Source organism: Falco punctatus, assembly GCF_963210335.1.
Source record: "Falco punctatus genome assembly, chromosome: 4".
NCBI lineage: Eukaryota > Metazoa > Chordata > Aves > Falconiformes > Falconidae > Falco > Falco punctatus.
Genome location: NC_137583.1, coordinates 112,033,433 through 112,048,442, shown reverse-complemented (window position 1 = coordinate 112,048,442; position 15,010 = coordinate 112,033,433). Strand labels below are relative to the sequence as shown.

Below are 15,010 nucleotides of genomic sequence, written 5' to 3'. Positions count from 1 at the left end.
AAAGCTGTGAAGTAGTCGACCAACTAAATCAACAAGACTCCTTTGGAATTCAGAATCCCAGTATGATGTTTTTTCAAAGACACTCCATGAGTTTCACTGATTACTGAGGACTTCAGTAGTTCAAAAATCCTTGTAGGTGGTGAAATGCTTCATAAATGTTAGCCAGCATGATTTTGAATTCTTGGTTTTGTTTAGTTTCAGTATTGCTTATTATGGTAATAATTTTTATGTATGTTGTGTTACATTTCAGAGGTGCTTGAAAAAAATAAGCTGGAGAAAAAAGGTGGTCATAACTGGTCCGGTAGGAAATCAAAAACTTATCTGTTTTATTGACGATTTGAATATGCCTGAAGCGGATGGATTTGGAACCATTCAACCATGCATTGATTTGGCAGCAGATTATGAACTCTGGTGACCATTCACTTCTTAATTAACGTTACGCTATAATTTTTGTGTTGTGGTCCATGGTGGGATAGAAACAGAACGCTTCAAGGTAAGTCGCTTAGAAAAGCATGCTATCCTTGGAGGTTATAAACAGTTTTAGAAAAGAGAAGCAGAAAGTGAAGGGACTATAGAGAGTCTTGGAAGGAAAGTATCCTTTGGCTGCTGCTGCTGGAGCTGCTGGAGGTTGATCCCATTGATTGACCTGATAAGAACAGGGATGTCTGAGATACAGAAACTGATTCCCTAAATTGCAGCTTGCTGGATGTTTAGCCTGTGCCACCCTCTGTCATCACCCTGTAAAGACAACAGACAAAATCCACAGAAATTTCATGCTTCAGATTAACGCTCTCTGTCTGCCATGAGAAGAAAACCACAGAAGACGGCCACTGAAGGATAACAAAGTTATTTTGGGCTATTAAACTCATTCCCTCCTTACTTTCCAAAGGACAATTTAATATTTTGGCAGTTAAAATATATTAGTATCCTTTCACTAGGGTCTGTGGAAGAGATTTTTTTCCCTTTAAAAGCAACTGTTTAATGTTGATTCCACTGTGTTACAGGAGGATCTATATCTTTAGTAAATACTTCATTGTTACTATAAATGCATATTAGATTCTTGTTTGTATACAGGCACGGCACTTCTACATGACATAAAGAAAATGTGACATACGAAGAATACATTGTGAATGATCTGGTGAGTAAAGGAGAGAAGTAATCAGACATTAAAAAAGGAAAAAGTAAACTAAACCCACCTAGCTAGCTGTCTGTGTGTCGCCAGAAGGAGGGGCACAGTGACAAGCACTCCGCACAAAACCAGCCGTACTTCAGTGGTATTAAGAGGCTGAGTGTATCTACTCAGTCGTCTGCTCCTTTGGAATGTGCGCAAGGATTTTACCATTGCCCTTAGAACTTTTGTTTCATAGAAGGTTCTTCTTCTCACTGGCATGTACACTGTGATCTGACTATAATTGTGACCAAGGTGTGGCAATAACGTCTGTACTGTTCTAGCATCTTTTAATGCAGATTCTGTTGAATCCTACAGGCGCTTTTGCTAGGTTACACTTCATCTCACGAAGGAAGGAATACCAGGTGTCAGCAGAACATCTTATTAAGGACCAAGACATAAAGAGAAAAAAGGAAGTGGCAGCTCAGATCTGAAACATTTCTCTAGCTTGGAGAAATCCATCAAGTCTAACTCAGCGACATACAAAGCTGACACCTCCATGCCCTGTTTTCTTCCCAGAGCTATATGGTATTCTCACCAGGAATCTTTTTGTTCCCTCACAGAGATTTCAAACTTCAGATCTTAAAAGTCCCTACTGTTTAACACTGTTGCTTCTTTCTTTTGAATTGTTTTGCATTGTTTTAAAAGAAAAACAAACCAAAAACTTTAAAATCTCCATTTTACAAAATAAGTCAAATTAGGAACAGAGTTGACCATGCTATTCGGGAATTTTAAACATAACCATTTGAGAATTCTAAAATAGGGTAAAATTTGTTGTGAATGGGTGGAAAGAAAGAGAATACGTTACACTGTGAAGTTCTGGGAAGGATTTATTGATTTAAGCAGGGAATGGCTGCATTATTTATGAGCCTTTCTTTTACAGTGTGCTTTTTTAAAGATGGTACCTGCTTGGCCTAGATCCGCTGTGGGCCAACTGCTAAAGAAACAAGACTCTTTTTTTGGCAATCAGAACTCAAATTGCCAGCTGCTGACAGCCTCAAATTTTTAATATTTTTTTTTAAGTGGCTTCCTTTTAATTCACCTGGAGCTTTGTTATCTGGAAAGCCAGCAACAGTATCTGTTGTGTGGGGCTGCAAAAAAAGGAGCGATCTTTAAGCATGCCACTCAGTGATGATCTTTGCTGGCTTTTTTTCTTGCTGAGGTATGTTAATTTTGCCTTCTCTTACCTATGATGGTGGTGTGCGTTCTCAAACTGATTTGAACTCCTTTTGGCCATGTTGTACTCATTCAAGTTTGTTTGGAGCCAGTTTCATTAGAAGATATATCATCAGGAGCATACTTCGCGATAATGTAGTATCTTCATTTCAACACAAATGTTGAACAAATTATTATGTGGTAGAAATGTGGGGGTGGGCTTCTTAATTTTAAAATGTCAATCCTAATTTGATACTTTTGTCTTCCAGATTTCCCATAGGGCAGAAATGGTGATTCTTCAACCGAGGCTAAGCCTGAAAAATGTATTTTGTCATTCATATTAACCAAGCTAAAATTCTTCCTTGGGTATGATAGGCAGAAGCTAACTATTAAAGCAGGTTACAGTTGTCAGTATATTGCCTGTATGAATCCAGCTGCTGGCAGCTTCAGTCAGCCCTGGACTCCAGGTATGGTTTGAAGTGTCATACTATAGTGATCCTGTATTTAATACATGAAATAATTACTGTTTAGCTTTTCACTGCAATAGGTAGGAGACAAAAGGGGATAGGAGAAAACACAGCGTCTGACATTTAGTACAAGTTCAAACCCCTGCTGTTCCTATAGCTAAAAGGAAAGAGACACACCATATTTATTATGATATTGAGATTCCCCTGAACTTCATAACAATTACAGTCTCGTGTGGTCCTTCAGTGCTTGACAACCCTTTTCGTGAAGCAGGGGCTGAAACCAGTAGCCAAAAAGCAGAGCATGGATTGAAGAGAAAAATGAGGGAAGGATATAATATGGTCAGCAAATCCCGGTCCTTCTTGTAAAATCAGGTGAGTCTGATCTGGTTTGGTGTTACATGCTTTCCTGTTCCTTGAAGCGCAGCTCTTTTTTTCTTCCAGAATATTTTTGTTGCCTGCCCACCCCATGGATCATCATCAGCTATTAGCAAGGAGGTGAGGATTTGTCAGGTCTCCTGTTATCACACATACCTTGGTTTGATGGGGATATGCTAGCCCATCATCCACGTTTGCACTCATCCTGGCATGGAATTTGTTTAGGGAAGGAAGTTTGAGGTGACAGTTGAGAAAGTGCTAATTTTTTCATGATAAACTGTGTCCTGTTTTCTTGAGTGGTATTGCAAAACAGGGCTAGTGAACACGTAATATCCTGGCAGTGCTGATACTTCCCTGTGTCCTATACTGCACCATGGCCTCAAACCATAATGAGTCACCTAAGTGTCCCAGAGAAGAGATAATTGTTTTAATTATATTTTGCACACTCAGTTGGCTGGCGAACTTGCTAAATTAGAGGCATTCTGGTTCATGTTAAAGAAAATATACTTTCAAGAACAATGCATATTGGGTATCTACTCAGTGTGATTAATGTCTTTGCAGAATATTAGTCTCCCTTGAGTGGCCTATTTTGATGCCAGCTGACAGCATTAAAAAAAAAAAAAGAAAAAAAAAGAAAAAAAAGCGTTATCTTTAGGGCATTCTGTTTGCTACACCCAAGTGTTTATAGCAACCAAATGATCTTCAACATGTCTGGCTTCATGAATCATCACGTGTCTATGGGGATAAACTAGTGGAAAACAGAGACTGTAATTTCTTTTATAAAGTGATGATGGACACTATGCACATGTATTTGAGGTGCGTTGGTGGCTTGAAACTATTTTGCCTGATGCCAGCAAGTTAAAAACCGGATAGTGAAAGCTCTTGTTTACTGGAACTGTAAGTAGCAGTAGCACACTTTCTTTTTATCCTCAGCCCCCAATGCAAGCATCTTCCTCGCAGAGGAATTCTGTGATTCTGTGCTTCAAACCACAAGGATAATAAACTTTCATTTTCCTTTACTAATTGTTCCTCTTGTATTAGTTTTCTTTCCCTGAATAGTTTAACATATTAACTGTGTGTATATATGTTTATATATATGCCTAGACATTAAAAATTTGAATTGTGTTTTCAAATAATTTTAAATTGCAGTCTCTCTTTGGACTTCAGAGCACGTCAGTAAAACAGCATGTACTTTTTGAACTGTGAGCACTGGTTATCCGAATAAAAATTTGTGTTGTCAGAATTAAACTATTTAAAGAGTTAAGGCACTGTAAATTGCAAGACACATGAAATAGATATGCAGGTTTCGTTTTGTTCTTTCTGCTGTGTGGGGGTAAAAGGTAATACACCCATCTGTTTTTCGTAGTGGAAACACTGCAAATATAAGCCAGGATACATGTTCCTTTGTCTTAATGTTCTTAGTTAAGTTTTCTTATGTGTGCCTCTTGTTTTTTTAACCTGTCTTATGCTATGAAATGTAGTACCTCTCAGTATTGTTCACTGTACAAGGAATACAAAATAATGTCACATATTATATAGTAGTATTGCATATACAGTTTCTTCTGGAATTAATGTGTGTTGGTGCCAATACCAGGATGGACTAACTAGTGAGGACCACAATACTGTTTCTACTTGCCCTTCAAAACCAAAAAAATTACAAGCAGACAAAGTAGTGGAAATATGAACTAATATGAACATATTAGGTACATATGTTTCACTTAAAAAAAAAAAAAAAAAGAAGTTTTCCTGATGAGGGGCAGGAGGAAGAGAGGGAAAATTTGAATTTATTTGACAAAAAATATGGTAACTGGAAAACATCAGCTTTGTTTACTAGTCCTTTTTTCCTTTCCTTTCTAATTTCTATTTGCTAGTAAGAAAGGAGTGACAAGAAAAAGAATAAGGATAGGAATGAGGACACTGAAACAGAAAATTTAAAATATTTGGGAGTGTTTGATTCTAGGTTGAGCAACGACTTCCTATCATAAAGAAATTATTGTTCCTTAATTCTAAGTAGTTTAGACACAAACAATTAAAGATTTAGACAGCTTTACTAGTAGATTGTTTGGATCCTGTTTGGATGTACTGTGCAAATGCTTTGAGCCCATTCCTGCACCTCTTTTTAGTCTTTCAGAGCACAGTGGATGGGTACATCAGTCACTAATGGATGATTTTTTCATGTAAACGTTTTTCATGCGCTGTGTTTGTGGCATTTTTTAACTATTATTTTTCTCTCTCACTATGTGGTAGAATGTGGAAGACAACGTGTTGCTGCAATCTCCCACTCATCTCTTACTGTTTTGCGAACAGTGGAGCAGACGCTTGCTACGAGCCGGTGAAAGAGTGGGAATGACGAAGGAATACACTTGAGTTCCTAGAAAGCCGCAATGAAATGCATGCTTCTGTGAACCTAGTCTTACTGAGGGTGCCATGCAGCATGAGTAAGTGGAATATCTATAAAGGGAACAAATAGTTCATCATGATGCTACCGATGTTTGCGTGAAGTTATCACTTTTTACTGCTCAGAGGCTGTTGCAGTACAGACTTGTAACGTTCTTAATGGAAGGCTTACGCGAGGGTACCGTGCAGTAATAGCCCTCTAAGTAGGCTTTATTGGCGTCATTATGGAACAGTAGGTTGTGGCTCAGTGTTAAAGCTAACCTTCATTTTGTTTGTTTAAACAGAGATTCATCCTTTTTTGTGCTGCACAGAAATTAACACCACTTATTCTCTGAGGTTGGCAAGATAATCTATAATGCTGTAGATACTGTGCCTTACCTTTTAATTAGTTAATGATGTAACAGGCCTTTATAAGAAAAGTAAAAATTATCCTTTGTTACCAAGAAAGGGAAAATGCTTTAAAAATTACATTAATTCAAAACAAGGGTAAATAATGCCTTAAGCATATACTGAATTATGCCGCTGTATGGCAGACTTGAAGTTGCTTTGCTGCCTAGCCTTACACTTTTTAAAATATGAACCAGCCCAGGCTTCTAAGTCCCATCATCATAGATTTATTTTATTTTATTTAACCATAGGGTTTTTTTTAATGTATTCTTATCTCAGTTTGATATAATTTGTTCTTCTCGTGTTGGGCAATATCTTAGTATCCATCGTGGTCCAAAATCTCAGTTTCTGAAATCTGATTAACTACATTTGCTTTATTTTCCTGCACTGCAAAAAAGAGTTTTCAGAAGATGAAGAGAAGATTTTGCTAAATAAATGAGGCACAGACTTCCTTGTTGCTCATTTCATTATTTGTGATCTTCCTTCAGCATTGTTGTTGTGGTCGTATACATTATCAGTGATTTCCAGAAAGAGACAGAGGCCCATGCTGGCAGAGCATAGTTTTGTTAAAGCAGTTTCTTTTATTTGCAGTGTCAAATAGTTTAACATGGAACTTTTTCTTCTCATTGAGACAGACTAGGGTTTCAGGATTTTTCACTTCGCACATATTCAGGCAGAAACTATATAAGAGGAGACACTCTTGACAAAGCAGTCTATTGTAGAAGTTTCTCTCCAAGAGGATTAAAAAAGAGATTAAGTTACGGAGATAATCATATGGATCTTTCATAGGGACTGTAGATTTTGTTCTGTTGATTTAGAGGTTGATGTGATAATCATCAGAATTGCAGACAGAAGCCTTCTCAGGTATCGCTAGTTTTGCTTAAAAATATTGGTAAGCCATTATCTTCTCTCTGAAATCTAGTGACCAAGCGTAGTATCCCAATTTGGCAAACAAAGTGGCAGGGTGTCTTAGCCTTACAGTTTGACAGTCCTAGAAAAGTGTATGTGAAATTAAATCCTGTAAATTTTTTCCACACTTTTTATGAGGCTTGTTTGTTTTGGTTTTCTTTGTTGTTTTTTTTTGTTTTTTTTTTTTTTAATGGATCCATTGTGAAATCATGAATAAGGCTGACAAAGTTCTACAGTGAGGTCAGAGAGAATTGGCTTCCAGTAATGTTTTGTTGAACAGGTTTCTACCTCTTTATTAATGCAACCAGATTAGACAATTATCCCTTTATTTAAGAAGATTCTCATCAATTTTATTCAGGGATGGGATTGCTTTTTGGTTGGTTTCATTGATATGTGGAAGAAAAAAGAATCTGAAGGTCCAACATGCTATCTCTAAATTCCGGTCTGCTCATGCTAGGCTGTTATTCCTTAGAATCTGCATCTGATTAAAAAAAAATAAATTTTAAATAAAAAAAAAGTTAGGTGCTTTTATGAATTACTAAAATATCGATTGCTAGAAAGTTGTTTTAATGTCTCAAGCGTAGTTTTTTTTTTGGAAGAATTACCCTGATACTTACATTTGAAAATTCTAACAACTTAAATCCTGTCTAATTTGGGTCCAGATTCTCATCTGGCCTCATTCATCCTATAGTATTCCATAATCAGCAAATAAAAGCATGCCTGAAGTAGTCTGGGCTAGATATTCCAGGGGTAAATTCAAGTTTGATGCACGTTTTTCACAAAATGATTCATCATCCTTCAACCTTTGTGATGCAAACTGCCAGACGTGCAGTTCTTATGGACTCCTAGGACCCAGTCAACCTGCCTTCAGGTTAACTAGGTCTTTATTCTGAGTGTAACCAGGGTCCATCAGGATCCTGGAACAATGCTTTGGAGCAGCTCAGCGTAAAGAATGAGCAAGTGGGCAGTGCTGGTCATTGTAGAAGTCAGTGCAGACCTTCATTATTTGACAAACAGCTTTTCTTTCCTCTTGCTCAAATATCAGAAAGAAACAAAATGCTCATGCAAACATAATATACCTTTAGGTGTCAGGAGCACATTACCACAAAAATAGAAAAATAAATTAAAGAAGAAAGATTAAAAAAGAAAGCTTGGTGCAATAAAAAGAAATTGAGAATCTTGGCTAACAAGGTTGTTGAAGTCTATGTTATGTTACTGGTTTTTTGCCATCAGGTGCTGGATCAGACATATCCTAGAAGCCCCGAGGGTTTATGCACTTCTGACTGGAGTAGGTGGTAGTGGTAAACAAAGCTTGTCGAGGCTGGCGGCATGCATCTGCTCTCTGGAGGTTTTCCAAATCACGCTGAAGAAAGACTATGGGATCCAGGACCCGAGGGTAAACTGATAGATACTCTTGGAGTTTGTTGAGTTCACTACAAGAATGTGTTGTTTTGTTGTTGCATGGGCTTGATAAAATCACAAAACAGTATGATTTACAGTAACAACCCCTGTTGTTCCTGTGGTTTTCAGCTATACCTCTGGTTTATATTTGAAAAATGAATGGTCAAAAAATATTTCAGTGTCTGTTTATACGCTTAATAGAATATTGGTAGTTTCTCCACTTTTTCTAAGGCAACTACTTCACATACTACAAAGATGTGGTTGGAGTTTTGGTATTTAAAGTTAGCAGTTTGTTACAAATTTTTGCGTGTCATTGCATGTGTATTAATATAGTGGAATGAAATTGATGTGGGTAAACTCAGGGCAAAATTTTGTCCTCGTGGCATGCAAGTCACTCAGTCAATTAAACTGGTCATATGCAAAGACAGGGAATACAGTTGTGAGGTGCTCTGTCAGGCTTACAGGCTTCAGGACACGGCAAGGCTGAGTCCTGTCTATGCGAGCAAACAGGGAAGCTGAGGAACATTTTCTTCCTCCTCATTCTACGCGGACAGCGGGCACTGCTTCTGAATGTCGGACACAGCTAAATAAGGATCTGACTATGGCTAAATGTGGTGGATGGTGGTCCCCAGAAAGCCCTTCTTTTCGCCGTGGGCCATGGCCAAACCACCACAGTTTGTGCAGCCCAAGGCATCAGTTTTCAGAGGGAGGTACATGCTGGATTATTTTGGAAAAGTGCTGCATGCTCTTCAGTGTCTTACATGGTGACTAGGTTCATGTGCCCTCCTTCCCTGGGCAAATGAGGTGTAGGTAAGATGTGGGCTGAAGTGATCGTTTCCACCATCCTGTTTCCAAGCAGAGAAACTTCTAAGCCTGAGGATTTGTTTTCTGCTAGGTTAGGTGGCAATTTGGTGTTGACTTTATTCTGTATTTCAAATGTGACCACACTCAAATGCAACTGATGTGGGTTGTTTTTATCTGGAACCCCATGCCAAAAAGCATTCCGTGTTTGTACCCCTGTTAGCGCAGTGGTCCCATGCCATGTCTCTCTGGGCCACCCATGTCTGACAGCAAAAGTAACAGTGCACCAATTCACTACTCAGTCTTTTTTATTTTTTGAGCATGAGAAAGCTCTCCTAAATAAAATCACACACACATGTGCATGCAAAATGTCTTGCAGAAATATCAGAGTTTAAAATGGATCTGACTCTTCAGTGCAATTCCCAGACATTATTGATGTGGTTGTGGCTGTTCTTGATAGGTCGTTTCATGACATCCCTTTTTTAGTACGTTCGGGGGGCGGTGGTGGTGGTGGTGGTATTTCCTTGATTAGTAGTCCATTTTGATCTTTATCACTAGGTCAAGTCAAAACCTCAGTGTTTAATATGGAAAACAGAGGTAAGCTGCTTTTCCCTTTGGATGTTATGCAGCAAATTAGCAATGTGTAAATAAACTGAAAAAAACAAGAAGTCAGCAATGCATTGCCGTCCACTAACATGCATTTCACACTTTTCCTGTATCAACATTTTAACAGAATATGAGTGATTGCCTCCTTTCCTTACAGGTAGATCTTGCCAGTTTGTACATCAAGACTGGTGCCAAGAACATGCCCGCCATGTTTTTGCTGACAGATGCCCAGGTTCCAGACGAACGCTTTCTTGTGCTGATTAATGACTTGTTGGCATCAGGTGATTAGACTAACACATTTCTTGAAAGATCTTTTTCCAATGACAAATGATCTGTGATTTCATTGAACTTCAAAGAGATTATTTCTCTTTCAGGTATTTGTAGGGGGAGTTTTTAGAGAGGCCAAGTCAACCCGTTCAACTCGAGCACTGAGTCTCATTTGCTGAAGAAGGCATTGCCCGCTGAGGAGGTGAATTGCTGAGGTTTATCATTCATAAGTGCATTGGTCTGGGGAGAGATGGGACTCTCTCTTTGACTTAATACTGTTTGCTTTGATAGGATTTCACTGACATTAGACGATGTCTTTGTGACTGCACAGTCACAGTGTAACAGACAGCAATGCACTTTCACCCACGTTTTGAGAGTTAGAGGCTCTGGATTTTGAACGTGGGGATCTGGAGATAGGGTGGAAGACAAATGGGAATAATACTATGCTGTACATTGGAGAGTATCTTAAAAGGTATTTTAGAAATTATTTATTTTTTGCAGCTTGACTGGAAAACAGGTTTCTAACAGCCCGTAAAAAAAGGAACCACTGTTCTGAGGGATACATAATTTATGAGTGAACTTCCTATCAGGGCAAATATTTTTGTCTTTTTAAACAATGTTGTTTCTTCTACCTTAAAAAAAAATAGTTGTTCTTTTTAGGTGAAAAAGTGTGGGGAACAGGAGGAAACTGTTTTGTACTTGATCTGGCTATTATCACAGCATAACTCCAGTTATACGCCTAAACCCCGTTGTGTTAAATACCATGTAGAAGATTATTTCTCAGGTTGTGTTGTGTAAGGCTTCTCCTAACTGCCCCTTTGTCGTGTTGCAGGAGTGGTTCCAGATCTGTTCAGTGATGAAGATGTGGAGGGCATAGTTACAGAAGTTAGAAAAGAAGTCCCAGATCTGGGCCTGGTGGACACCAGAGAAAGCTGCTGGAGGTTCTTCTTGAGTAAAGTGCAGCTGCAGTTAAAGTAAGGCATGTTTCAGGGACAAGAGGCGGTGCTGAGCTGGTCAAAATAACAATGTATTTCAGTTATCTCATAACCCAGCATACGTTGGCATACTTCTCTTGAAAGGCTTGCTCTCTGACGTGTGACACCGAATTTGCCTCTGTCATGTTACCCCTGTCATGGCCTTCTCTGTGTGGAGACGTGGTGCACAGAGAGTTTTACTTTGAGATCTGACTGTTGACTTTCTGCCTGTTCATAGGACAGTCACGTAGCTGCTACGTGGCTTAGTTTCATGGTCTTACGTTTTGAACGTAACAAAGCGTTTCAGAGAGAAGTGAGGTGCTGATGAGGATTTAGTGGTGCAGTTGGTGCAATTGTAAATATGTTCCCTAATTACACATGTTACCGAAATCGCAGAATGAAGAACTTATCGACACCAATGTGATGTAGATAAGCAGACACTTCTTTACTGATGGCCGGGTGTGTGAGTGAGTCCTCTCACGATCAACGCACACCAAGCTTCAGAATCATACACCATATATAGAACTTATTCAGGCATATTCATTAAGTATTCATGCATAATCATAGTATTTCCCGTAAATCATTAACATACTCTCCTCCCATATCTGATCCTGCGCATTAAAGGTTAGAAAGGTCCAGAAATGGGTCTGGGGTACGATTTGGGTCGGTGGTGTATGAGTCGGTGGTCGCAATCTCCCCTGCCGGAATTACCTTTTACTAAAGTTCACGGTTTCTTGGCAGGTAACTACAAGCTGTTCCAGTCGACTCTCCCCAGTTCCCATTAATTCTATATTCTGACATTTCAATACACTTTCTACATACAGAAGACTAGTCAAATACAAAGAAATCTGTAAAATCCCAATTTTTTTACCTAAGTTTTAAACAATGATTCTAGCCCATTCTTCTGGCCTTGGTACAGGGCTGTACAAAGGATTTCATAACAGCTTTTGCTGTGCAACTACAAGTTTCATTAAAATATATTTCTTATTCCAAATGATTTTATAAAGTCAATTAATTCTAACTTATTAGCAGATCTGTAACACACATACAGTAATTCTGTATATGTAGTCAAATCTTAAGCATTTGCACAAATAATTGATATTTCACAGTAAATGTTAATACTTTCCATTTTTCCTGTGCCATTTAAAACTGAAGAAAAAATATCCATGTAGCTGTTTTCAGGTCAAAAGCTGTTTAGCAATATACGTTAATATGATACCACAGTTGCAACAAGTGTCTCTCTTGACCCCCTTTTAGAGGCAATGTTGCTGAGGCAGGCTGCAGTTCTCTCCTGAAAGCTGGAAAGCAGAAATCTGGGTACATTGCTTTTGGAGTGGCATTGAGGAACTTTCAGTTCATGCAGCCTTCAGTTTTAAACATAATCTGAAATGTGTGTGGTTGATAAGAAAATTAGAAGTCTGAAAACCATTAACCCTTTAGAAAGAGAATGTTTTGAAGGGAATATATGCCCCATACTTTGTCTATTAAACTGATCTGCTTGATTGGGGATGAGAAGAGCCTTCCCATAGCAGGTTCTTCCACAGCAGTCTTCTGTGCAAGTTTTTTCTCCATGTTCTGAAGTGTTTAACTACCACTGATTTAAAGACCATTCCTATTTGGTTATGAGATTTTTTTCAAGTTCTTACACTTTATAACATACCAATTTATCTTTTTTTTTTTTCTTACCTTCTTTTTCCTATCCTGCTTTAGTTTTGCAGATGTTCCTTCCTATCTCTAATTTTGTTGCCATGACTACTGTCCCTCCACGAATTTATTCTGTAACTTCAGGGTCAGTGGAGACTTGTATAGGATGTAGTGTGACATCTTCTGTATTGTTTTCACTTTTGCTGGACTTCAGTAATATGGACAATAGTGCTGCTTACCTTCCGTATATCTATTTCTAATGAGTGCTGTTTTGTCTCTGTTTCATGACTATTGCATTTGTGTACATTGTTAAGAGAGGACTGGAAAAATAATACCTAATATCTCTCTTAATTTTTTTCTTGTCCATTTCTTTCCCTTTGTTTTCTTCTTATTCCCCCAGAAGTTTCTTCCTTTTTTTTTTTTTTTTTTTTTTTTTAAACCAGCTTTTTGAAAGACAGCTTTCAAGTGCCTTTTAACTTGCAACCATTTCACCAGTCCCCCACTGTGCAAATTAGCACTTCTAGAGGCCAGAACAGGAGATACCTATTCATGTTGCAGGGAAGCAAAGCAGAGACATTATAGTACTGAGGGAGACATAAATTTCATGAGTTAACACACTGGCAGATATCTGTATGGACTTTTAGTTAGTGTTGGGTGACCTATCACCTCCTCCTTTCCCTAGATTTGAAGAATAAAAGACTCATAAAATGTGAAAGAGAACAAAAGGGAGAATTTAGGCTGTTTCAGAATGTTAAAGCTCGGTGAAGTGATATAGTCTCATTTTTCCGTTTCATTTAAAAAAAAATCAACATTCTACAGTAAGCCACGTTTCACTTGTGCTCACCCATCATCTTAAAGCCTCAAGTTCTGTTTATGATGAGGAATCTGTATCTCTGGAACCAAAACTACACAGCGCTATTCTTTGAACCACCATAGCAATTTGGCTTTGTGTTGGTTTTGTTTCAATTGTATTCAGCCTGGAACTTGCAGTCAGTTCTGTTATTAACGTACTGAGAACATGCCATGTATGTAGATGCAAATTTATGCCAGTTTAAATTGGAAGTATGTCAGCTGAAGACAGTGGATTGCACCATTGTAGAATATGGGTCCACAGCTGAAGTGTGTGCGAGGACATAAATGCATCTGAGGATTTCAAAAGCTTTCATGATGAATGATGGAATAAGTAGCAGTCATCTTTTTTAATTTAAGAAAACCAATGGCCAAACATTGTAAATGGTAAGGTGCCGACAGTGCTAAGGCATGTCATGAGCTGAGAGGTTTCTAAGGCTTACAGTGATTTACTGGAGATCCAAAAGTTTTTTCAGTATCCCATCTCTCAGCAGTAATTGCTCTTAAATACTCTGCACGTTACCAGAATTTCTTAGGAAAGTAAAGGCCAGAAGAACCAACTATTTCTCAAAAGCATGGGTATGAGACAAGGTCAGTCAGTCTTGCTGTCACCTGAGCTCTGTCTGATTTTATTTTATTCTTCTGGTCATAGCAACCCTTCAACTTTTTCTCAAAAATGGAAACACGGTGCCTAAATGCCTTGTAGCCCACATGCCCTACGCAAACATACTCTCAAACATACCTACATGTTTTCCAAGTTCTGTGTTTCCTACTACCTCATCTCGGCTTCCTCACTGCTCATGAACATTACAATATATTCTAAAGCCATACATGTTACATGGCTTTTCTTCTGAACTCTTCTTCTCTGTTACTCAGTCTGTGTGCAGCTTGTTTTCTTCATGAGCTGCTGATCTCTGCTACAGATACATGCTCCTCCTTTTTTGAGTAAGATTCCTCACTGTCTGTTTTCCTCATGTTTCAAAGTTTACTGTCCCTCAGTGGCCAGTGTGAAGTCCCAGCGTTAAGAACTAGATTTGCTAGTTTTAGGGTAATGCCGTTTCTCCAATTTTATTCCAATAAGCAAACTGGCTGAACTGCTTTAGTCATCACATCCTTAGAATGGTCTCCTCCTTGCATAGTCCCGTCAGTATTTAGCTGGCTCCCCATTTTCTGCGGAACTCAGCAGTACTGTAGTTCCATGTCAGCCAGAATGAACATCAAACACGGGCAGAGCAGGTGCCCCGCATCACCACAGGCAGTCTTGTCCAAAATATTACTACTTTTTTTTTTTTTTTTTTTAATCATTGCCTTTCATTTTGAAATCCTCTTTCATCAGGACATATTAGCCTTTTCCTTGTGGTCTCTTTCGCCACTGACAGAACATCTCTCTTTATCTGTGAATCTGAGAGGAACTTATGTAGCCCCATCACAACTTAGCTTTTGGCTAGCTCTCGTGATTTTTCCTTTGAGGGCATAAATACACATGCCTGTCAGCTTGACTGCTTTACTCCTAGCTAGAAAGAGCCACGTTTTTAGGGATTCTGGTTCTATGTTAAACTAATACTAATGCCAGATGTGATTGTATTTGATTCCATCAGAAATGAGGGTTC

At 38.5% G+C, this 15,010-nt stretch overlaps 1 protein-coding gene across 1 annotated transcript in view; it reads left to right on the top strand.

Moving 5' to 3' along the window:
• DNAH11 (dynein axonemal heavy chain 11) overlaps positions 1-15,010 on the top strand; it is a gene marked incomplete at its 5' end in the record, with an annotated part of 158,358 nt that overhangs the window by 69,778 nt on the left and 73,570 nt on the right. The window contains 7 exon segments of the mRNA XM_080383229.1: positions 137-411; positions 3,210-3,285; positions 3,821-3,850; positions 3,854-4,022; positions 8,034-8,254; positions 9,824-9,947; positions 10,766-10,907. Coding sequence (XP_080239355.1) covers positions 137-411; positions 3,210-3,285; positions 3,821-3,850; positions 3,854-4,022; positions 8,034-8,254; positions 9,824-9,947; positions 10,766-10,907 — 1,037 coding nt within the window.